A 24678-nucleotide genomic window follows, 5' to 3' on the forward strand; every position below is an offset into this window, starting at 1 on the left:
GGCCGACAGGGGCAAAATGTCTCTGCTGGTCCTCCTCGATATCTCAGCGGCCTTTGATACCATTGACCACGGTATCCTCCTGGGGAGGCTCACCGAGTTGGGAATAGGTGGCCAGGCTTTCGCCTGGCTCCGTTCCTTCTTGGAGGACCGCCCCCAGAGAGTACAGCTTGGGGAGAATGTCTCGGCCCCGTGGAGCCTCAATTGTGGGGTCCCACAGGGGTCGATCATCTCCCCAATGCTGTTTAACATCTATATGAGGCCGCTGGGGCGGGTCATCAGGGGGTGTGGAGCGATGTGCCATCAATATGCGGATGACACGCAGCTCTACATCTCCTTTTTTCCAACTGCAGGAGATGCCGTTCTGTCCCTTCAGCGTTGCCTGGGGACCGTATTGGAATGGATGCAGGAGAACGGGCTGAGGCTGAACCCGGACAAGACGGAGGTACTAAGGGTGGGCGCTCCCACAGTTGGGGACTTGGGAAACTCCCTCACTTTTGGGGGTGTGACTCTGCCCGCCAGGGATGGGGTCCGCAGCTTGGGTGTCCATCTTGACCCGGCGCTCACTATGGAATCTCAGGTGGCGTCTGTGGTCCGTACCGCTTTTTTCCATCTTAGGCGGATAGCCCAGCTGCGACCCTACCTTGATGTGGGGGCGCTTACTACCTTGGTGCATGCGCTCGTAATCTCAAGATTAGACCACTGTAATGCGCTCTACGTGGGGCTACCTTTGAGGTTGCTGCGGAAACTACAGGTGGTGCAGAATGCTGCGGCCAGATTACTTAGTGGAGTGAGAAGATTCCAGCATATCTCGCCCACTCTGGCCGCACTGCATTGGCTGCCCATCCGATTCCGCATCGACTTCAAAGTGTTGATGCTTACCTATAAAGCCCTAAACGGTTTAGGACCTCGATACTTGGTGGAACGCCTTCTCCCACCAAGATCTACCCGTGTCACTCGTGCGAGCCAGGAGGTGAGGCTGAGGAGCCTAACGCCGAGAGAAGCCTGGAAGGAGAAGACCAGAAATCGGGCCTTCTCGGCGGTGGCTCCTCGTCTCTGGAACAACTTACCTCCTGAGATTCGCGTGGCTCCCTCGCTGGACATTTTTAAGAAACAACTAAAAACATTGATGTATAGGCAGGCTTTCCCAACAGAAAACTCCTGACGATTTTTCTTTTCTTATATCTTTCTTTGATTTCTATCTTAGTCTAGGTGCAATGTTTTAAAATTATATTGTTTCTTTTATTGTAAGCCGCCTAGAGTGGGCTAATATGTCCAGATAGGCGGGATAGAAATAAAATAAATAAATAAATAAATAAAATAAATCCTCAGCATTCAGCTTGGAAGTCACTAGTCTGAAGAAAAACAAAATGTTGAAATTGCTTCCCACATCCATTTTTATTACCTCAAAATAAGCTAGTTCTTTCCTTACCAAAGAACTGCCAAATAAGCAATTGTGAAAACTCTAACGTGGTTCATTCCCATGAGATGTTACACCATTTCAGGCTATCTGCTGGAGCTCAGTATCAGCAGAAATAGTGTAAGGCTGATTGCCTTTTAAAGGGGCTTACTTGTAATATACTTGGCATATTGTTGGAAAGAATACTGTTGCAAAATAATTGAAACGGGTCAGAGCCAGCCCAAAACATTTTGCTGTCTGAGGCAAGGAACAAGATAGCATCTCCTCCCATTCAATGAACTAAAAACTGCCACATATGTCCTTTTGCACAACGAGGCGATTTCCTTCTTTGAAAGCAGCAAATAAATAGTGCTGAGCACATACAGTTCTCTTTTACCCAACATCTTCCTGCTCTCTGCCTCCCTGCCCAGCCCAGGATCTGCCACCTGAACCAACTGCCTTGCTTTTCTTAATGGCAGAGCCAGTTCTAAAAGAGATGGAAGATGGTATTGTATTTTTAATTAAACTACTAGCACTCTTGTTTCAATGGGAAAGTGATATGACCAAAATGATCCGGTTATTCTGTTTAAAACAGACACACAAGTCAGTAGAAATTATGGAGGCCATTAAGCCTATCTCATATTGGTTAAAAGGGCATATCCTATTATTCCAGTATATAAATCAGGTTTTCCACCATTAGGGGTGCTTTGTGAATATTTATCTCATCTTGTAATAAAAGTGATTAAAGAAGGATCAGAGAAAGCTTATTGCAAAGCATTAAAAGAACTCGGGTGTTCTGGAACATGAAAGTCATAAGACAGAGTGTGTGTGTTTTTTTAACTAGACTAATTAAATGGACATGATCAAAGTATTTAAAACTGAGCAAGATCTAAAGACATCAAACAAGCAGCTATGTCTTTTAATTTCTTTTAATAAAGGACCAAATGAATTGTTAAGTAAAGTTGGGGCAAATTTATCAATACCAAGATAAAAAAATAAACTAAGAACATAATTCAAGCTTTGGTTGAATGTACAGTTTTAAACATCTCAATATGATTTTATAAAGAGTACACAATCTTATTCACTGACTTATGTTCCTGGACCTGATAGTTATTCAATCAACTTCTTTTGCCCCCTGGGTTAAGAATCTTCCTACTGTTCATCAGTCAGAGACCTATCTACAGTATCTGCCATGAATTACATTCTCCTCAGATGAGCATTTTATATCTCTGACCTTTCAATCAATGCAATTCTGGCTACCTGCAAGTCTGCTACTCTACGATGAGTTTTGAATTGTGCTTGTCCAATCTGCGAACTGATAAGAAGGTGGTAGAGGATCTTTTCTGTGTTATTTACTTTACTGACCTTTATATGGAGAGATCAGAATGAAATTTTCTAGAGCCATTTTCTCTTTATTTCTGGTATTGCTCCATAACCCCTCAAAATATGATTGTATATGAGAAAATGACATTATTGATACAGTGTCTTCCTTTTGATTATCCTGCAATAAAAACTAGCAAAATCCATTATCAAGAGAAGCTCAAATGTATTGGTAACTGAACAAGAAATACCATTGTTTTGTCACAATTTCTACCAGGGAAAGGGAACCATTATTTTTCAGACATAGCACTGAGGAAAACTAAGATCTATATAGGGAAGCTGTGCATGGATCTTCCTAATACTGTACTGTATACTAATTAACTTAATGCTGATCTCACCATGGCATACCATCTGCAACCAGAAGGGGGAAGCAGAAAGAGTTAAAAGTTTCCACACAGAAATTAAAAAATTAGCTTCGAGGAGCAATTGGTGACAAATATAGTTCCAAGCTCTCCAAAGTAATTATTTACTTCTTCTTTTTTTCAAGGAACCCTAAGTTTCAAACTTCTCGAAAGCATTGAAGATGGTCATTCTGAGTTGATCTAAGATTTGAAGGATTCAACGTTACTTGCCACATTACTGCCACATAGTCTTGTTTCCAGGGAATTTTTTTACCCAGGCAAGACTTCTACAATGAAGATTCAGTTAGCAAACCATTAGAAGTTACATTAATCTGTCTAGGATGAGGTTTCTGAGCTCCACAAGCTGTAAATTAGCTTACTTTTCATTTTGATTGGTTACTAGAAAGTAAGCTGCCAAAACCAATTTTTCTGAGGGAAAAATATCTGATCACCTTCTGATTGCAAAGCTGGTGGTTTATTATAGTTCTGCCCTTGAAAAGTGACGACAGGTAAAAGCTCTTCTCGGGTTTATAGAGCTTTGGTCACATGTTCCAGAGGGGATAATCTTCTGTGCTATTATGTAGTACTGTACTGTATATATAAAAGACCACACCATGTTCTCTATAAAAATGCGGAAGGAAGGCCTCTGGATAAGTGACGCTGGGGAGATTATGTGGCTGTCTACGCCATGATGAGAAACCTTAGCATTTGGTCTCTTTTTGTACCTGACTACTCTAAGAAATTTTTTTTTGTAACAGTCATGAGGTAGTTTTAGTCTGTTAAGTCTTGCTTTAATGGTCAAAACACTTTTATAACAAACTTCAAAAAATACTAAAGAGAGTTTTTGGTGTGCATACGTTCTTCAATATGTATAAAGACATTTAAAAACAAAAAAATCAATGCTCTGACATCACTTTATTTTCAACTGACATTTTTTAACTCATGAAAGCTGATCAATTCAATTTGTTGTCTGAAATATCACTGCTGAATACTTTTTACTGAAAACAGGAAGGCCCATGGTCTGTGAAAGTAGGTTTTCTAAGCTGTAATTTGTGCTTGCTTAGGTGCCTAGTTGCTTTGGTTCGAAATGATAACAATTTTTTTTTATTTAAGTCTCTGCTTGCATCAAAGATTAGCTCTGCCAGCAATTTATAAATGGATAGATGAAGAGAAAAGTGCCCTTAGTTTCACACATGCTTCAAGCTAATATGCAATATAATCAGCATTGTTTGGATAGATTTTTATGAACTGTCCTGAGATAAACAGCAAAATCAAAGCATGTTTTAATAATGTATGCTATGAATAAAAATGAAAATGGAGAGGCAAGAGCAAATGCAACAGTAGTATCCTTAGAAATCAGATATTGCATGCACTCGGGATTCTGGTAATTGGATGGCTTTGAGATACCACTGCCAAGGTAACAAGGAAGGTGTGTAATGGATTTCAGTGCATAGTTTCAGGATATCAACAGCATGAATTAGAGCAAAAACTTTCTGTAGAATATGAAGCTCATGGAGCCCAGAAGCTTATCAGGGCTTACTGCTGTAAAATTTTCAAACAATGGCAGGTTAGAGCAAAACAACTGCTTCTATATGCCATAATACAGTTTCTGAAACACCTATCTGTTGAAACCCCGTTGTTTAGTATAGTAGGCTGCACCAGTATTGGCCCACTGAGTCAGTGGGGATCTGGTGAGTCAAATCCTTATTATGCTAAAATAAGTTGCAATTAGAGTAAACCAATTGAACTTAGAGAGCAAAGCAAAAAGTAAAGTATTCTGCTTGTATACCACCCCATAGTGCTTAAAGCACTCTCTGGGCAGTTTACAGTTTATTTATGCAGGCTATACATTGCGTTGTTCTCCCTGTGAACTGGGTACTCAGTTCACCTGACTCAGAAGAATGAAAGAATGAGTCAACCCTGAGTTGGCTACCTGAGCCCACTCGGATCGAACTCAGGTAATGAACAGAATTTTGGCTGCAGTACTGCAGTTTAATCACTGTGCCACAATCTGTTGCCCTAGAGATAGACAACCATTGCTCTTGATGCCACTTTCCAATTTTTCCCAGTTCCCTTCCTCATTGTTCTCAGTGGAATCTAAGCACACATAAACCGAGGTCATGAACTGTAAGTTATTAGTCATGTGGCAGAACCAAAAACTACATATCTGCATAAAACTGTCAAAATAAGCAGGTGGCTTTTTTCCCCCTAGCTAATTGGGGGAAGACATTACTGGGAACTGACATTCTTCATAGTTAATGAATTTCTATCACTAGTTCCTTGTTGTTTTTCTAATGTTTTAGTAATATAATCTTTCCAGCGGCCTTGGAACATGGCAGTAGTAGGAAACAACAACAAAAAAGACCCAGCGGGAAGTTTAGGTAAGCAAATGCCACTTCCTACCTGTTGCCAGCAAACCAATTCACAGATGCGAACGCCAGCTGTGTCATTCAAAGGGATAACTGTGATATTTTGTCCAGCAAATGATTGTGATTTTAAGCTATCAATTTCCTAGCATCAACGCCAAGAGAAATAAAATCTGCCACAAACTTAGATCAGGAATGTATTATATTCTACATTGCACCTGAGGACTGCCTTTTAGATTTTGGGGCTCCCCGAAGATCACAAGGAGACAGGTGTGTGGAATAGGCTCACCTATGTTCTGTGATGGCTCAGAAACTTGTATGTTTCATCAGTGCTAATGGATAAACTCTAACATATAATCAGACTTTGTGTTTTTAGCAATGGGAACCAGCTGAATGTCAGTTCTTTGTCCAGTTGCACTTTGCTAGACGTCCTTTGTCTGAGCATGCATTCCTTTCTTCTTTACATATATATTGCAAATACAGTGAACTTTCAAATGTTTTTCCCTTCCTTTAACAACTAAGAAAGCAGCAACACCAGTAATAGAAACACGCCCAAATACTGCAAATGATATACCCTTGAATCAATTCACCAACGCTGTGCCAAAGCAGAACTTGCTTGCAGGAAACATTGAACTAGTGCAAATGTCTCCTTAAAGCAAAGGAGGCCAGGAACAAAGTCCCAGACATTTTAAATACCCAATAGAAATGAGCATGAGCTACCAGTGATCCAGTGCTGGTTTGTTTGCTGGCTGAACAAGTCTTCAGCACTTCCCAGCCCTGCCTCCTTCGGTGGGCACCCACTTAGAGACAGCACCCAGAGGAGACAGAGCAGAGAAGCCAGGGTGCTGCCTCTGAATGGGCATCCACCAGAGGAAGCGGGACTGGGAAGCACCAAGCACCTATTTGGCCAAACTATGAACCAGCACAAACCCCTGAACTGGCAGCTTGAGCCCATCTCTAATATCCAAAACGGAAGATCCCCAGTCCAAAGGAAACAGCTCTGGGTATGCAATCTTCAATAATAATAACTGTGTGCTGTCAAGTTAATTCTGACTTATGGAAAACTTTTTCAGGGTTTTCTAGATAGAAAGTACTCAGAAGTGGTTTCCCATTCCTTTTTTCTGGGGGCATTGTGCAGCTTTCCCAAGACCACGCAGGTTGCTTCTTCTCCTAGGAGGCACAATGGGGAATTGAACTCGCATCCTCTGGCTCTACAACCAGATGCCTGACTTACTGAGCAATTGCGTCAGCTATACAATCTTTAAAGCTTTGGAAAGCCTTGAAATAAAATTCAGATTCAAGATAGAAATATATACCATCACCCTTTCAGTATTCCTCCTGCACAAACATTTTGAAATTCTGTTGCCTGAATCAAAGTAATAAAGGGTCTGTAGCATTCTCCAGGGGAGATGGCACCTCCTGCTCTCTCCAGCTCTCCCTATCTCTTTCTCAACTGGCATTTAGAATCGTAGCCCCTTCCCTGGAATTCCTTGCCCACTGAGCTGAACCAAATAGTCCACATAATCATATACCTGCATGCCTTACGGTGTGCAGTCCGCAGTTTGAGACTGGCCAGTAAATGCTCTGGCATTGAAACAGTCAGATTCACATTGTTTTCCATTGACTACACAATTTACATGTCAGTACAAATCATGGAGGTTTTCCTGTTCCTTTCCATATTCCCTGTATTTTTGTGTCATGTTTCCTGATTAAGATTTTAAAAGTTTGCAAGTTGTAGCATTGCTTTGGCTTGGAATTAGGGAGCAATGGGAAACATGTTGGGTTGGTAGGGTCTGACTCTCCCAAAATGCCACAAGCAGCAAGTCTCCCCAAAATAAATGTTTTCCCTCTCTGGGGTCAGCAGAGGAACTCTGGGAACTGTAGTCCAACAAGATAAGATTTTTGCTCCTTCCCAGTCATGCCTACCTGACAGAGTTGCTGTGATGATTAATGGGAATAGAGGAGAACCACATGCTCTAGCTTGAACTCATTGGAGGAAGAGTGAGATATAATGCAAAAAAATTATTCTAGCCTTTTAAAACTGGGATTGATACCTTGTATTCTATAGTATTTACTCTATTTGGATGGCCAGTCTAGGGTGAATCAGCATAGTAGACAAGGGATGGACCCCATCTGCATAAGCCTCGTGGCGCAGTGGTTAAAACGCTGTACTGCAGCTAAAACTGTGCTCACGACCTGGGGTTCAAATCCCAGGTAGCCGGCTCAAGGTTGACTCAGCCTTCCATCCTTCAGAGGTCGGTAAAATGAGTACCCAGCTTGCTGGGGGTGCAATGTGTAGCCTGTATAATTAAATTGTAAACCGCCAGGAGAGTGCTTGTAGCGCTATGGGGTGGTATATAAGTCCAAAAAATAAATAAATAAAATAAATAAGCACAGACCTCTTTCCTCCTAGCTGGGAATTCAGTTCAGCATTTTCCAACATCATAGCAAGAGTTGTCCATATATTTGTTTTATTTTTTAAAATAAAATTCTGGCTACCATAAGGGCACAGAGAACCTAGTTCCACTATTAGTTTACTTCCAAGCATGAGCTGAATAATTCAAAAGCATATCAATATCTGCAATTTTTTTTAAAAAATCAGTCATTCAGGTTACCTACACTCACAAAGTGGGTCACCCTAAGAGAGTGCCCTTTAGCAGCTGGCTTGGGGAAACCCAATCTTCATTAAACTTGGAGAGACTGTAGAGGAAAGTCATGGTGAGCTTCTCTGTGATTTTGGAGTCTCTAGGGGGTACTTTCCTGGAAAGCCTATTTATGGGTGTATAACTCAGATATCTGAAATCCAATCTTCACCAGTCTTGGAGAGATTGTAGAGAAGAGGCGGAGGAAGCTTCCCTGCAATTTTGGTGTCTCTAGATTCCTGGCTGTGCGTGTCATTTTTTTAGCCAAATGAATCAGTGAATTTAAAAAATCACTAAATTTCATTGATTCATATTTGTTGGGGGCATTGATTCATATGAATATGAACTGACAAATTAGCCATTTTTGAATGAATTTGGTGATTTGCTTTTTAATACATGGCCCATCTCTAGTAACAACCTATAAATATTTTGTTAATGGGCTATCATGTTGCAATATGAAGGATTTTACATGGGTTTGACTCATTAGGTGTACAGATTACCTGCCCCTGACAGAAAGGAAAAGGTCAGAATGAATTGTTGATATGAACCAAAAAAACCAGAAAAGGTCAGAATGAATTGTTGATATGAACCTGGCAGGTATTTTTAGACTTTATTTGGAGGTGTAACTATGAGGACTGTCATGCTAAGTACCTCTAAAACTCCTGATGATACTCCTGCTGTGCTGTTGCTTCCTTTCAGGGCAAAGGCAGGCAATTAGAATTGTGCTGGCATGGTGCAAAAGGAGGGATTGTTGCAGTCTCTCCCACGACTTCTCCCATTTGGTAAATAGACAAGCCTCAAACAGGATACCTGTTGGAGCCGCAACAGTTAGCTAGACAGAGCTTTCCAGTGTCTGATAAATATGTCCGCCTTCTCCTTATGCTTGACAGACTTTCTTGCAGTACTAGAAGGAACAAAGAACTAAGGCTCTATCCTGGAGCCTCGGTGTTTATAGATGTGGGATGTATACCATCAATTTAGAATGGACTTACAACAACCCCAATAAGGCTTTCAAGGTAAGTCATGCGTTCAAGGAATAATTATACCAGTTTCACTTGATCCTGCTGAGTTTCCATGACTGAATGGGAATTGGAACTCATGTCTCCTGAGTCCTAATCTGTCTTGCTGTCCACTACACCACACTCTGTGTATTTATAGATATACAAAGCCAAAGGGTAATTCCTAATGTTCTGGTAGGTTTACTTCACCTTACGGTATCATTGGATGCAATCAATTGCATTCTCAATGTTTATTTGTTGCTCTTATTTCCTGCTATGGAGCAGTCAAAGGGCTTGTATATAAAGGCTGGAAAATTTTTCTTTTCTTTTTCTTGTTTTCTTTTTCCAAGGAACCCACTGCCTTACTCATGATTTAAGGGTAAGCGGCTGATAATCATTGTTATCACTGATGCATTCACAAAAGTAATCCATTGCTTTGAGGATTATCCATAGATTGCTTTACCAGGATACCAAAATAATAATAATAATAAAAACATTCTCCACTTCCCTTTAGCAGGCAGTTCTGATAATGCTACTTGAAACACAGAAATAGAAAATATGCAACAAAATAATAAATTTCTGTCATTAATAACAAAATAGCATAATACTTGAAAAAGAAGGCTTAAGATTTTCTTTAAAAGTAACTATTGAAAGTCACTAGAAAATGTTACTGATTACACAGAAAGACATCTCTGTATCCTATATTACTTCTGTGATGTGGCTTAATTGTACACTCATTGCCCTGAAAAGTAAATAGTTACATGCAATTACATCACTACAGCCTAGTTAATTCCAAACTCTGGGTTGTGTGTGCCTGAGGAAATGTTCACATTTCAGGTATTTGTGGAGAACAGATGGCCTGTTTTCACCTTTAGCTACCTTTATGTAGTTTGCTGTTCACAACCCATTTACTCATTAGATACTGCTAAAATAAATGGTATACAGGTGAGTAAAGCTTCTGGCCAAAATAATCTCTGGGGACGGCTGTGTTACAGCGAATTGTTTGTTATACTAAGCACATTCTGTTAATTCTTAAGAACATTTTAAAAGGGAGTTCTAGATAAACAGTTTCTCCTAACACTTTTCACTGTTTGCATATATGACTATGATAAAAGGGTTGTAAGTGGGCCATATACCTCCCCCTTCTCACTTACTACAATCATTATTCACCCTCTTTGTCATGTACTTCTTGAGCACAAATATTGTAACTACACTCTGTTTTTAATTCCATTTTGTATAGGATGCTAAAAAGATAACAGAAGTATAACTGAATCTTTCTTTCCATAAATAGGCTTTTTCAAAGTTCAAAAAGCCAGTGATCAATATATCTAATTTATTTGCAGTCTGCCCAATTTTCACATTGCCTTAAGAGTGAACTGTTTGTCATGAATGCTGAATGTGGTTTGTTTGATGTTTTTAAACAGCTTGGAAAGGTTAATTCAGCTGAGCAGGTTTTTGTTTTACAATCGTAGGCTTGGCAGTAAGGTCATCTTGTTACCTCCTTTTCACAGTGTCCCCTATTCAAAAAATGTATCAGAAAGGCATTTGAAATCTGAGCTGGTCGAACATCTTAGCTTCCTTAGGGTGCAATTATACAAATGAAGTATCTCAGGTGATGGATTGGGGTTTTGAATTTAGTTGAAAGTCACACGGTTTTTGTGTTGGCCTGTGACTTGTGTGTCCTCTTCGGAAAACTTTTAATTTGGTTTTAATCTGTGTTGTGTCTCAGGTGTGTGTGTGTGTGTGGGGGGCTGCACAGGATTTTAGAATTGTTTTTATTTGAGGCTCTGTCCTGCATCTGGCCACCCTTATTATGCTGGATTCCCCTCACAGCCGCTATCTCCTTGTGCTGTGGCATAATTTTGGAAAACATTTTTGTTGCTATTTCATCACTTCTTGCGATTTGGAATAGTGCTAGAACAGAATGACAGAAAGGAACAAATAAATAAAACAAAGGTTTTTCTGTAGCCAGACAAATACTGTAGACAGAGACACACTCCAAGTAATGAAAGAATCACTTCAAGGAAAACAATGTAACTGTTATATTTGTAGAGTAACTGTAACATGTTCTTTCTGTAATATTTGAGTTACATTTGTCTAGAGCAGGCTCGTCCAACCTGCGGCCCAAGGGCCGCTTGCGGCCCAGGTTGGCTCATAATGTGGCCCAGTGCAATTTTTTATTTTTAAAGAAATTCCAAAGTTTCAAGTTACACTGCCGGCGCTTGCGGCTGGAATGCGGCTGGGGCACGTCACAATGGTGGGGGGGGGGAGAAGGAAGGAAGGAAAGGAGTGGGAGGGGAGGGGAGAGGGGGGCTGTGTGACTGCATTGTGCCATCCCCGTCAATAGGTGGACCCCCTCCCGGCCCCATAAAGCCACAGGAGTCGAAGCTGGCAGCCTCTGCTGTCTGAGATCGAAGTTGCCAGTAAGCGCGCTTGGAGCGGGGCTGCAGAGGATGGCTAGGGCTGCCCCCCCCCAATGCGGCCCAAACCAAATTCATGTGCGGCCCAAATCAAATTTTCATCTTCTAATGTGGCCCAGGGAAGGTGAAAGGTTGGATACCCCTGGTTTAGAGATGAGGCTTTGCTAAACGGTAGGACATACTGTACTACATAGTTCAAGTGCTGGTTTTCTGCTACAGCCTCATGATCTGTTATGTGATTTGAAGCAATAATAAAACAGAAGGCATTTTGAACCAATGGACAGTGCCATGGGGCATTCAGTGTTTTGGTTTTTTTTAATATATCTAAAATTGACTATTCAGTCATTATTAAGGAACAGGAAAGTAGAAACATACTTATTGAGGAGCCTTGTGAAACAGTGGCTAAACTGCAGTACTGCAGTCCAAACTCTGCTCATGACCTGCATTCGATCCCAATGGATTAAGGTAGCTGGCTGAAGACTGACTCAGCTTTCCATCCTTCTGAGGTCAGTAAATTGAGTACCCAGCTGGTTGTGGGCAGGGTCAATGTGTAGCCCGCATAATTACATTGCAACCACCACCACGTGAGTGCTGGGTTGTATATAAGCAGCACACCTTTTGCTTAGCTTAGATTTCTGTCTGTAAGAAAATACTAAGTAGACCAGGTGTGTCCTGAAAATACTAAGAGGATCAGGTGTGCTCCAGGGCATGCTTTCAGGGTTGTTGTTATTTTTATGAAGACAGCCTGGAATTCCCTCTGGCTGACATTAGAACAATTCATTAGCACTGTTCCAGTTTGCAATCTAAATTAATATTTATGCCAGAAGAAAGACTAATCAAAACATGTTTGAGAGAATGAATTCAATCCAGCATGGCTAAATCAAACGCCTACAAGAAGCATCAGAGGTTAGTGCAAAAAGATACATTCATATGGTTTTTAATACAAATATTTTCATTACTCCGAGACGTCTGTTGCCAAGCAGAAATTCATAGGCAGAAGGAAAAATGTGCGAAGGTATACTGTGGTTTGTCATTCTGCTCATCAGTCATCAAGGGCACTTGTGTGTACAGTTACTATTGTAGCGTAGGCTAGAGTAGGAGTGCCAAATCTATAGATTCCCAAATGTTGCGGAACTATATCTTAGATCATTCTTGCCCATTCGCTATGCTGGCTGCGATCATGGGTTAAATAAACCAGCAACAAGCAGAAAGCCACAAATTTCCCTATCCCGGCCTACAATATTCACAAATCTACAGAATGGTAAGTATTTCTGAAGATGGTTAGGAACCTCACCAAATACATCATTCCCTAACTGTTGTAGAGACATAGGACTGCTCTCAACTTTTACTTGGCACAACTAGACTTCAAGAGCTTAGAGGACTAAAACTCCAGATCTGCAACTACGTCGAGGACCAAAGCAACTTGAACACTTTTGCTGTGGACCAGCCATGATTTGATTTGAAGGCATTTTGGAATGGAGAAGGAACACTCTTTCTTTCTTTCTTTCTTTCTTTCTTTCTTTCTTTCTTTCTTTCTTTCTTTCTTTCTTTCTTTCTTTCTTTCTTTCTTTCTTTCTTTCTTTCTTTCTTTCTTTGAAACACAATTTAAAATTATGAAAGTATATGAAATACAGGTAAAAATTAGAAACAAATTTAGATGTTAGAAACTATTATCATTTATGATCCTAAAAGGACTGTGAGGTCATTTAGCTCACCTGGAAGTTTGTTTCTGGAGGTGACAGATTAGAACATTTGCTCAGGGGATGCTCAAGTGTATTTTTAATGCTTTCCACTCCTCAAGGAGGCTCTTTCTATGTTTAATTAATCAAACAAAACAAAACATCCCAAAGGAACATGAGCTTATAACCAACTTCAGGGCTGCCCCACTGTTGTAGAGATGTAGGACTACTTATAAGTCTTTGCTTGGCACAACTCTCCCTCTGTATAAGAGATGGCAGGGCAAAATCAAGGTTATGAAAGCCCCCTTTGGCTTCTTAGCACAGCATCTTTATGACCTGAAGTGCTCAAAATACCAACCTCCAGATGTTGCTGGACTGCAAGTTTTCTGTTACTCTACTTGTGAGAGCTGATGGATGTCACAGCCCAACATCTGAGATGCCATATATTCCAAACTCTGTTATAGTTAGACTGGACTGGCACCACCGCACTCCAGTCAACAGTGCTAAAAGACATTTATTTATTTATTTATTTATTTATTTATTTATTTATTTATTTATTTATTTATTTATTTATTTATTTATTTATTGTTTGTTTGTTTGTTTGTTTGTTTGTTTGTTTGTTTGTTTGTTTGTTTGTTTGTTTTGTTTTGTTTTGTTTTGTTTTGTTTTGTTTTGTTTTGTTTTGTTTTGTTTTGTTTTGTTTTGTTTTGTTTCGTTTTGTTTTATTTTATTTTATTTATACCCCACCTATCTGGTCATTACGACCACTCGTAATGAATAGAATCAAGTTCTTCGTTGCTGGATCTATTTGACACTTCCTAATTTTTTTAAAGAGAATATGCCAGAAATAATGATGGAGTTTATGTAAGGATGTGCAAAAAAATTATCAACATAGTGTTACTTGTTGTTTTTGTTATTCTTGTAGGTATCCGAAGAAACACTGTACCCTCACAGTGAAGAGGATGGAGCTCTTCAGCAGTATCGCGTCAGGAGATTGTCCTGTCGCAATCTCCAGCTTCCCCCTTTAGCCTTCAGGCAGCTGGAACAAGCGGACTGGGACAGAAAAGGTGATTCAGAGACAGTAGCCAGACCCACCAGTCTTCCTCTGAGATCTCTCCCGCTAATTGCTATCACAGCTGCTGAATCTGTCAGGTAAACCATTGATCTGGAACTCTATTCTTACCTCTATGTGACAACTGTGAAGCCTATGTTTTCGCAGCCAATACTTTGGATGTTTGTGACTGACTCTTAAGTACTGAGTAAATTAAGGCAACTCACACAGACAGAATTGGAACCCAAGGGTGACAAAATGGTGGCTTTACCATGATCATGGGGTAGTTGTCACAGAAAATGAAGCCAAATATGTGGATCTTTTAGATTTTAAGCATAGCTCATACCAGCTGGTAAAGAGAAGAATGTTTCTGTCTCTTTTTTGGATGAGGGAGCTGGTGGCTCCACGTTTGACTGCGTATTAAGTGGCTCAAGTGTTTGGAGAATGCATATGGCCTTGTCTTCCTAAGACTGGACCACTTTAGAATGCAATAAAGAGGTTGCATGTTTAAGTGTTTCTGCATTTCCATTCTCTTAAATACCTTATGGTGCAGTGGTTTTACTGCAGTACTGCAACCAAAACTCTGCTTCTTCGGATACACAGGAAATCTGTATCTTGACACTGGAGCTTAATCTCATTGGCTGCATCATTAGCTGACACACGATCAGTGATTATTTGGGACCATTTGGGGAGAAAGGCAGAGAAATGGTGAGGAATGACATCCAATACAGCAGTGGTCTCCAACCTTGGGCCGCCAGATGTTCTTGGACTACATCTCCCAGAAGCCTTCACCACCACCTCTGCTGGCCAGGATTTCTGGGAGTTGAAGTCCAAGAACATCTGGAGGCCCAAGGTTGAGGACCATGTAATACAGGGTAGAGACATGATGTAGAATACTTTTGAAGTGTTACTCTTTTCTTTTCTTTCTTTTAATCTGTTAGACATGGGGACAAAGAAAAAAATGGATAACGATTTTCATCAGAAATCGCTGATTCATTAAATATTAATTGCTTCATATTCATGGGTTCCAGAGAAACGGACAAATATGATTATGAAGGGATGCTGCCCTTTGCAAAGATGGCGGCTGTGGCTTCATTTAGTATAGGGAAGCTGCAACTGCCATCTTTGCAAAGGGCAGCCTGGATTCCCTTAGCCTGCATTAAGGGAGTCCAGGCTGCCCTTTGCAAAGATGGCAGCTACAGCTTCCCTACCCTAAATGAAGCCACAGCCGCCATCTTTGCAAAGGGCAGCTGGTGGCCTCTTCTACAGGCCATGGCTGTAGAGGCCAGCTGAAGATGGTGGTGATGGTGATTACAGGGGGGTAATTGAAGAGAGGTAATGCTGGCAGAGGATGATATGGCATTGGCACATGAGCAGTAAAGGAGCTCCTGATGTTACAAGTAACATTCCTGGCACCTGTATTCCTCTATCAGAATAGATGTGGGGACACCACTGGCACCTATAATTGTGACAAGGCCTTGTTCCTCTCTTTGTATACATGTTGTGTACCCTATTATGTCTCAATAGTCCTTTAATGTCGAGGAGTGTCTCTAAGCAATCATAGATGTGCCATCCAAAGCCTGGGACAGAAGTGTTGTAGGCTGTACTGATGATTCACTGGAGTGGTCTTAGCTATAAGCTTTCACCTATAACTCCCAGAGAGCTTCTGAGAGTTCTAGCCCTAAAAGTAACTTTTCTATACTCTGCTTTTATGCTTGCTACTACTCATCAATGTATGCCACTGCTGCAAGAAGTGGGAAGAGGGATGTCACACCAGCCGAGTAAATTTATCCATCATGCTTGAAGATTCCTGAAACCATGACATGGATGAGTTAGTTTAAATTTGAAAATGCCTGTCCAGGAAGCTTGGTCTCATGCATTACGTATAAGACAGCTGCACTCAGAAACCAATCAATACAGCACAGAAATGGCAAAGAAAGCATCATAGGTTACTAAAAGAAAATATGATGGAGCCTTGATGAATGTATCAGTGCTTGCATTACATTTAGAAGAGGGTGTGTGGAAAGATAGCTTAAAACTGAAATATGTCTCAAAGTAGTAAACAGTCCGTGTTATATTGTTAGTGGGCATGCTGATGGACACTCCTGTTTTACAACATTATGCCCTAGAATAGCTGACATGTGCATAGCTTTGTACAACATCCACTTCTCTGCCAGAAATTATGGAGAATGCCATCATCTATATGTTTGGTCACTTTATTTAGTTTTCATTTCTGGGAAACGCATTTATAACTATATTCAAGGGATAATAACAACAATAATAATATTCATCATAGATAGGGGGGGTATAAATACAATAAATAAATAAATAAAATAAATAAATAGATCATCATTATCCATGTATATTATTAGGTAGTAATGCCAAACAAAGCAACAAACAAAACAAATAAAAAACAGCATAGGCAATTACTTATGACTGGTTCTTTTAAAATTGATCACATTTATTTCCTTGTTGTGCAAAATTAAATCTGTTGCTCTTCAACAAGGGATGGATTATAGGTACTGTGTTTTATATATCTGGAAATATGTATCCTTTTTGACTCAAATATCTTCAATTTGGAATTCTCTATGAGGACCACCTTCTGAACAGTTCTGCAAAATCCATATACTGGGTGGAAATCTGTGGGCTTTGGTAAGACTACAAAGGACTTTGTCTCTTTAATATTGTGAAAGAAGACATAATGCAAACTTTGGTGGAAAGTTGCTTAGAAACTTATGCTAAGGAACCAAGTAATTCCATAATCAATACCACCAGTCTGGTTCATGCATATCTGTCCTCACATGGTCCCTCAACCAACAGTTGTGGTGTAAAATTGGTCTTGGATCAACTGTTGGATATGCATGTATGAACTTTGTCAGCAGGCAGAAAACTTCTCAGGTAGTGGCATCTATTCCTGAATGGCTCAGTGTCATATGAAATAACATCTTGTAAAACAGGGTAGACTTTCAAGGGATAGATTCTCTTCAGGTCTCTTCATCTCTCCCTTTCTCTCTGGCATGCACATGCAAAAAGAAACCTACCTATCCATCTGATTACCACACTGTGACAGTGTTGTTAGGATTTTCCATCATAGAAACATAAGAAGCTATCTCATGATGTGTCTGATGACTGGTGCCAGTTATTGCCAGGCAGCTGGTCTCCAGCAGCTGGTCTCCAGAGTTTTCAGCAAGGTCCTTTCCTAGCCGTACCAGGGACCCTTGCTATTCCTTGATACTTTTCCATCCAAGTACACACCAGGTCCTCCTTAGCTTCCAAAAATCATGTGAAATTGAAAGTGTTCAGGGCCGTTGTGTCTGTTTTTGTTATTTCCTTTTTGAATACAGTGAAGCAGAAATTGTCTATGGAAGTAAAACTTACTTATGAGGAGCCTGTCCTTCCTCGATGAAGTGAATCCATGGTTATCACAACATCAGATAATTTCCAAATGCAGTTACAGACATCAGATCCTCTATACCTTGTGCATGCAACTATTACCCTCATGAGAGCCTTATTATCCTTGTGAGAGCCTTGTGTAGTGCGGCCAAAACTCTTCTCAAGACCCAGGGTTCAATCTCAGTTAGGTGGCTCAAGGTACACTCAGCCTTCTATCCTTCTGAGGTCAGTAAAATGAGTACCCAGCTTGCTTGGGGGAGGGGGCAATGTATAACCTGCATACTTAACTTGTAAACCACCCAGAGAGTGCTTTAAGTGCTATGAGGTGGTATATAAGCAGCACACTTTATGTTGCAGGAATGCAGGCATCTTTCATGCGACCATATATCTTTAGATGAGACTTCTCGCTATTGTATCCTCATTGCAATGAGAAAGGTAAGGTTGAGTACCCTATATAGTAAACCAAATTGCTTAGGACTTTAAAAAGTCAAAATTAGTGTCTTGGATTTGTCTTCCCAGAAACTAGCTCCCATTAAGCATAATTCTTAAGCACTGGTCCAAAATACAATTTGCTGATGATTCTCAACAAGGGCTAAATCTAATATTAGCTTACTAAGAGTAGACTTACTGAAATCAGGTTAGCTATGAATAATACACAGATACCCTTTGGGGGTCTTCTTAAGGTGAGGCTCATTGGAACTCATTGGCCAACATTTTATTTCATTTTTGTTCATAGTTATTTTTTTAACAGACACAGTCTTCAAGGGCAACCTTCACATAGCACAAAAACCTGGAGGCTGTCAATTCATATGTGATGAGAACATGATCTCTGGGCTTCTGGCTCCCTGAAGCAAATGAAATGGTTTTTCAAATGACAATAAATAAAGAAAACCCATGTTTCGTCAACTTGCTCTATTATACGCAGACAGCTATTAGGTTGTGTAATGGATGGCAAGCTATTTCAGCACAACCATCACTCTTAAATTTCCTTCTGAATGCTATTTTTAAATCCAAGGCAACAACTGAGACTGGGTGCCATGAGGTTGCCTTCAAAGCTTGTTCCTTGGCATTGCACTCAGGCCAGTGCTTGCTGTGATCTCTCTGTTCAGGCACAGTGTGATTGATTTAATCTGATGTGAAATGTCTCGATAATGAGATGTCAGTGGAAACAACAGGAGAAACTGAAAGTGTGTTTGAAAACAAGTGGGGCGTAGGGAATATACTTGCATAAACTCTTGTACATGTCGATGGGGTAATTATATTTCATATACCAGCTGAGTGTTGCATTTTGGTTTAAATCTAGGTGCTCATCAGAAAAATTTTGAAAAAAAATCATTTCTTGGCTTATTTCATTTCTGCCAAATTGGATTCTGCTTTCTAAAAGATTACAAGAACCACTTGTAGGTTTCGATTTTCTGCATGCATAGAAAATATTACAGAAAGCAAGGGTGAATGCATAGGCCTTATTCAGTCATGCTGTAAAGTGTGTGGAACCCACGTATGTTGAGGGAAGCATGCTAAGCTCTGCCCTCCACCCTCTCTTTTTAAAAATCACAGAAATATGTCTGGCAGAAGAGGGGCAGGCCACCATATCAGGTAATTTCTCCACACATGCACACACAGACACACAGAGATCTGGATTCCAGTTCAGAGGGAATAGTTACTGAGATGCAGCTGCTTCCCCCAGTTGAAAGAGTTACTGTACATCTGAAAGCAATGATGGGAGGGGGGACAGAGCTCCTGTGTTTCCCTCATTGCCTGTGGGTTCCACATACCATAAAGCAGTCATGGCTAACTTTTTTGAACCCAAGTGCCCAAAGTGGGGGGAGGGGAACCAGTGGGCAGCGGGCTGTGGCAGAAGTAGGAGTGGTGGAAGCCGGAGTGGCGGCAGAAGGGGGAATCCTGAGCATGGAGGTGCCTCCAGACCCCACTCTGGATCTGCCTCCAATCGTGCTCAACCCCTGCCAGTGCCAGCTGCTCTGGATCCCGGCCCACCACCTGTCAGGGTGTCAGCACCACGGCTGTAGCTGCCTCCTCAGGTTTGGCAGCCAGGGGTAGCGGTCTGGTGACTTACGGCTTGCGTGCCCACAGAGAGGGCTCTGCGTGCCAGCTGTGGCATACATGCCATAGGTTCGCCATTACTGCCTTAAAGCATGATTGAATAGGATTGTATACAACCTAACACAGCATCTTGCATGCTAACTGCAAATTCATTATGTGAGTGTGGATCCATGAGGTAGCCAAAATGGCACCATGCATATGCCAGAGGTGGGTATCATGGTGTTTTGGAGACACCAAAACTTGCAGAAGAACAAGATATGCTTTGGGAAAAAAATGCCATCTGTGTTTGCATGTGCGGGTACATGTATGCATGGAAACAGATCATCAGGATACTTCAATGAGCACTTCAGCTTGAGGATACTTCAACTTCTCAAGTAGATAACAGTTTTATTTATTTATATAAAATATGTTTAGCCTTCCTTTCTCCTTAAAAGGACCCAAGGCAGCCCACAACAATTAAAAGACAACATTTAAGAGCTAAAAACAGTGAATATATTAAAAAATATTAAAAAGGGCTTAAACAAGTATTATATCAAAAATTGCCAATCAAATCAAGACTAAATCATAAAAATGTGACTGATTCTTGGGTGGAAATGAAGAATTCAGGTGCGCAGAGATAGAACAGAGTATGGAAAAGTGGCTTGAAGGGCTGACTAGAATCTTGACTAGCAGCATTCCAAACTTCAGCCTTTTGTTACAGGTCTCAATTGCAGTTCTTACAAAGCAACAATAAAACACACACATCAACTGCAGAATAGATTTATCATTTGGGTTTTATAGGAGGATATCATTCCAAGAACCAGTTTGTGGATGATGTGGTTTTATACATCTAATATATAATTCATTCCTTCTATTCCTTGGTCTTGACTTCCTCACGCCACCTTTGAATTATTCCTCAGTTTAATGATGGGGTAGTGTTTTTTAGTAATCTTTACTCCAGTTTTTGGAAAGAAAAAAGATTTTGAGTCAAGTAACTAACTAGATGAATGAATGAATGAATGAATGAATGAATGAATGAATGAATGAATGAATGATATCCTCCATCAATACTCACTGCAAACTGCTTGATCAATTTTACAAGTTTATAATGCCTCATTTCCCCTGCTACATGGAATGAGCCCGACTTGTCTTAATGGCATACACTTTGAAGACAGTTTCACAAGTCAAATACATGCTATATAATTTCTTCTACAAAGGAACCAGTAAAGAAAGTCTATCTGACTTACACAAAGTGTATGTGTACTTATGGCAATAGTCTTAATTTGTAGCTTGGTTAGTTTTTGAGATGATAGCATTCTTTTCTCCTAGTTTGGAGCATTGGGAATGGTGGGCACTAAGCTGCTGGTATCACAAAGGCAGGAGTGGCTGACTTACACAGAAAATAGCAATGGTGTTCCTCTGGTGCACTTTCTAAAGCATAGGTGGAACATTTTGTCTCTCCAGATGTTCTGGATGTCGACTCCTATAAATCCTGGCCAATATGGCTCATGCTAAGGAATCAGGGAAGTGATAGTCCAAGACTATCTCAGAACTGCTATCCATTATTTTCTTGAAATCATGGGAAATGGGTGAGATGCCAGAGGATTGGAGGAGGGCCTGTGTTGTCCTTATCTTCAAAAAGGGCAAAAAAGAGGAATCTGGGAAAGACAGTCCAGTCAGCCTGACATCAATCTCAGGCAAAATTCTGGAACAGATTGTAAAGTGGTCATTGTGCAAGCACCTAGAAAACAAGGCAATAATAACTAGAAGCCAACATGGATTTGTCAAGAACAAATCCTGCCAAACTAATTTGATCTCATTTTTTGATCAGGTCACCTCCCTGATAGACAGAGGGAATGCTGTAGATGTATATCTTGACTTTTGACAAAGTGCCTCATGATATCCTGATTAGCAAGCTAACTAGGTGTGGACTGGATAGACCAAGTGTCGGGTCGATATACAATTGGCTACAGAATCGTACTCAGAGGGTGGTGATTAATGGGTCCTTCTCTAACTGGGAGGAGGTAACTAATGGGGTACCCCAAGGCTGAATTCTGGGCCCCATGCTCTTCAATATTTTTATTAATGGATGAGGGAGTTCAGGGAATGCTTGTCAAATCTGATACAAGATTGGGCAGAATAGCTAATACCCTAGAAGAAAGAAACAACATCCAAAATGATCTACATAGGCTGAAGCACTGGCCTGAAAACAACAGAATGAAATTCATCAGGGAGAAGTGCAATGTACTGCACCTTGGAAAAATAAACTAATTACACAGTTACAAGATGGGGGATACTTGGCTTAGCAAAACTACAAGCAAGAAGGATCTTGGAATTGTCGTAGATAACAAGCTAAATATGAGCAAACAGTGTGATGTGGCTACAAAAAAGGCAAATTATATTTTAGGCTGCATTAATAGAAGTATAGTTTCCAAATCCTGCAAGGTGCTAGTCCCTGTCTATTCAGCACTGGTTAGGCCTCACCTTGAATACTGTGTCCTTGTTCTGGACACCACACTTTAAGAAGGATGCTAATAAATTGGAACAAGCTCAGAGGAGGGTGACAAGGATGATCAGGGGGCTGGAAACCAAGCCTTAGGCTGAAATAATTGGGCATATTTAGCCTTGAGAAAAGAAGACTGTGGCATAGCACTTTTGATAGCACTTTTCAAATATTTGAGAGGCTGTCATCCAGAGGAGGGGCAGGATCTGTTCTCGATTGTCTCAGAGTGCAGGACACACAACAATGGGCTCCAGTTAAAGGAAGCCAGATTTCGGTTAAATATCAGGAAAAACTTCCTAACTGTTAGAGCAGTATGACAGTGGAACCTCTTAGCTCCGAGAGTTGGTGAGTGCTCCAACATTGGAGGCATTCAAGAAAAACTTAGATAATCACCTGGCAGATATGCTTTGATTGTATTCCTGCATTGAGCAGGGGGTTGGACTTGATGACCCTGTAGGCCCCTTCCAACTTCACTTTTCTATGGTTCTATGACATCTGGACAACCAAAGCTTAGCTTTTCTGCCTCATTCTTGAAGATTTAGGCATTCTGTCCGTAATATGAAAGGTTGTCAGTTTCCTTTCTCTGTCTTATGCTATTTAGCCTGCTAAGAAAATGATTCAGGACATGAAGGTTTGCAGACTTGCAGACATTACTGTATGTGACATTGCTGCAGAAGGGCATAACCTAGAAAGACAGAAGGAAAGCAACTGTGGGAGACGAATGATCAAAATAGCTTTTCACCGTTATGCATAGTCAGGTAACATCAAGGTTAACATGTGCATAGAGATGCCCTTCAAGGCAGTCCAGCAACTTTAGTTAGTTCACAACTGTTAATTGTGCAGGGACAACCTTATCTCTAGGTGGGTTAAGGTAGATGACTCAAGCAGCTCCTCTGGATTGGCATCAGACAGAACAAAACTGTTGTTGCTCTAGCTGCTATTGTTACCACTATTGTTACATTTTTAGTACTGCAGAAGAAAAGGGACTCTGTGCAGATTTTCTGCCTAAAGGGCCAAAATATCTTATATATATAACAACAACCATTATATATATTATATATAATGTATATATAACAACCATATATATAACAACAACCATTATATATATAATGGTTGTTGTTATATATATAACAACAACAACAACCATGATATAAATCGATCTGAAAACTGGGTGCTACAATTTGAACACCTCAATTGAAATTTAATCCTGATAAGATGGTGATCATGTTGTTAGGTGGTGAACCTGTTCGGTTAGGAGATATTCTGCCTGGTCTGGATGGGGTCACACTCCTCTTAAAAGATCAGGTCTACAAGCTCCTGGTGTGATCCTGGTTCCAGTTCTCTCCATGGAGATGCAAATCCTGGCTATGGCCAGGTCTGCCATTTCCCATCTTTGGCAAATTACATAGCTGTGGCCCTATCTGGATAGGAAATCTCTAACAACATTGGTCAATGCATTTGTAATCTCTAAGATCGACTATGGCAATGCTCTCTACATGGGGCTGCCTTTGAAGGTGACACAGAAGCTTCAGCAGGTGCAAAATGAGGCAACCAGGTTTATATGGGGAGTACAGAGATATGATCACATCTCCCTGATCCTGGCATGCCTGCACTGGCTTCTTGTATGCTTCTGTGCCAAATTCAAGTACTGGTATTAACCTATAAAGCATTTAACAGTTTGGGACTTCATTACCTGACAGAGCATGTTTCCCTAAGATTCTGTGAAGATTCCCAGTCATCCAGGTGAGGTTATCTGGAAGTTGAGTCATGACAACTGGACTTCTTTCTTATTAGGTTAAAATATTTCACTACTCATCCAAGTAGCTTCTTCAGTCTGGGGAATCACTAAACAGGAGAATGGCCCACAGGAGGGGCAATGGCTCAGGACCACAATCAGCAGTGTTCCTTCATTTGAATGACAATGGGCCCTCATTTGATGACCAAGATGTACTCATATGAACTGAGATGATGGGTGGTTTGAAAGAGTGGTCAGGGAGGCCATAGATGTGCATATAGAAAATTCAAAACTCATGTTGAGGCCTTAGACACTATCTGTCTCCTATTTATCATGCTGCCATTTCATCCATCCCCAGAAAGATCAGGACCACACACACCAGAAAGACCACTGTTAATTACTGTTAATGACTCGTGATGATGGGTAGAGATGGACTGCAGAAGTGGGATTTTCACTCACCCCCCATCCTTTGTCTATCTAACAAGCCTATTCAGACCAGGGGAAGTGAAACCAATGTGGAGGGTATATCAGGGGTCTCCTACCAACTCTCCTCAGACTGAAGAAGCTACTTGGATGAGTAGCAAAACGTTTCAGCCTAATAAGATCGATGTCCAGTTGCCATGACTCAACTTGCAGTCTCCCTAACATTGTTCACCTGGGCCAGCTATGTTTTGTGTTTGTGGGTGGCCACCCTAGAAAGGCCTGGAAAACTGCCACCAGGAATTGGGCCTTCT

At 40.8% G+C, this 24678-nt stretch overlaps 1 protein-coding gene across 1 annotated transcript in view; it reads left to right on the forward strand.

Moving 5' to 3' along the window:
• Window positions 1-24678, forward strand: part of PDE4D (phosphodiesterase 4D) — an 811089-nt gene that overhangs the window by 232157 nt on the left and 554254 nt on the right. Inside the window, exon 3 of the mRNA XM_072992727.2 lies at window positions 14148-14374. Within this exon, the coding sequence (XP_072848828.1) occupies window positions 14148-14374 (227 nt within the window). The remainder of the gene's footprint in view (window positions 1-14147; window positions 14375-24678) is intronic.

This window comes from Pogona vitticeps, chromosome 2 (genome assembly GCF_051106095.1).
Source record: "Pogona vitticeps strain Pit_001003342236 chromosome 2, PviZW2.1, whole genome shotgun sequence".
NCBI classification, from domain to species: Eukaryota; Metazoa; Chordata; class Lepidosauria; order Squamata; family Agamidae; genus Pogona; species Pogona vitticeps.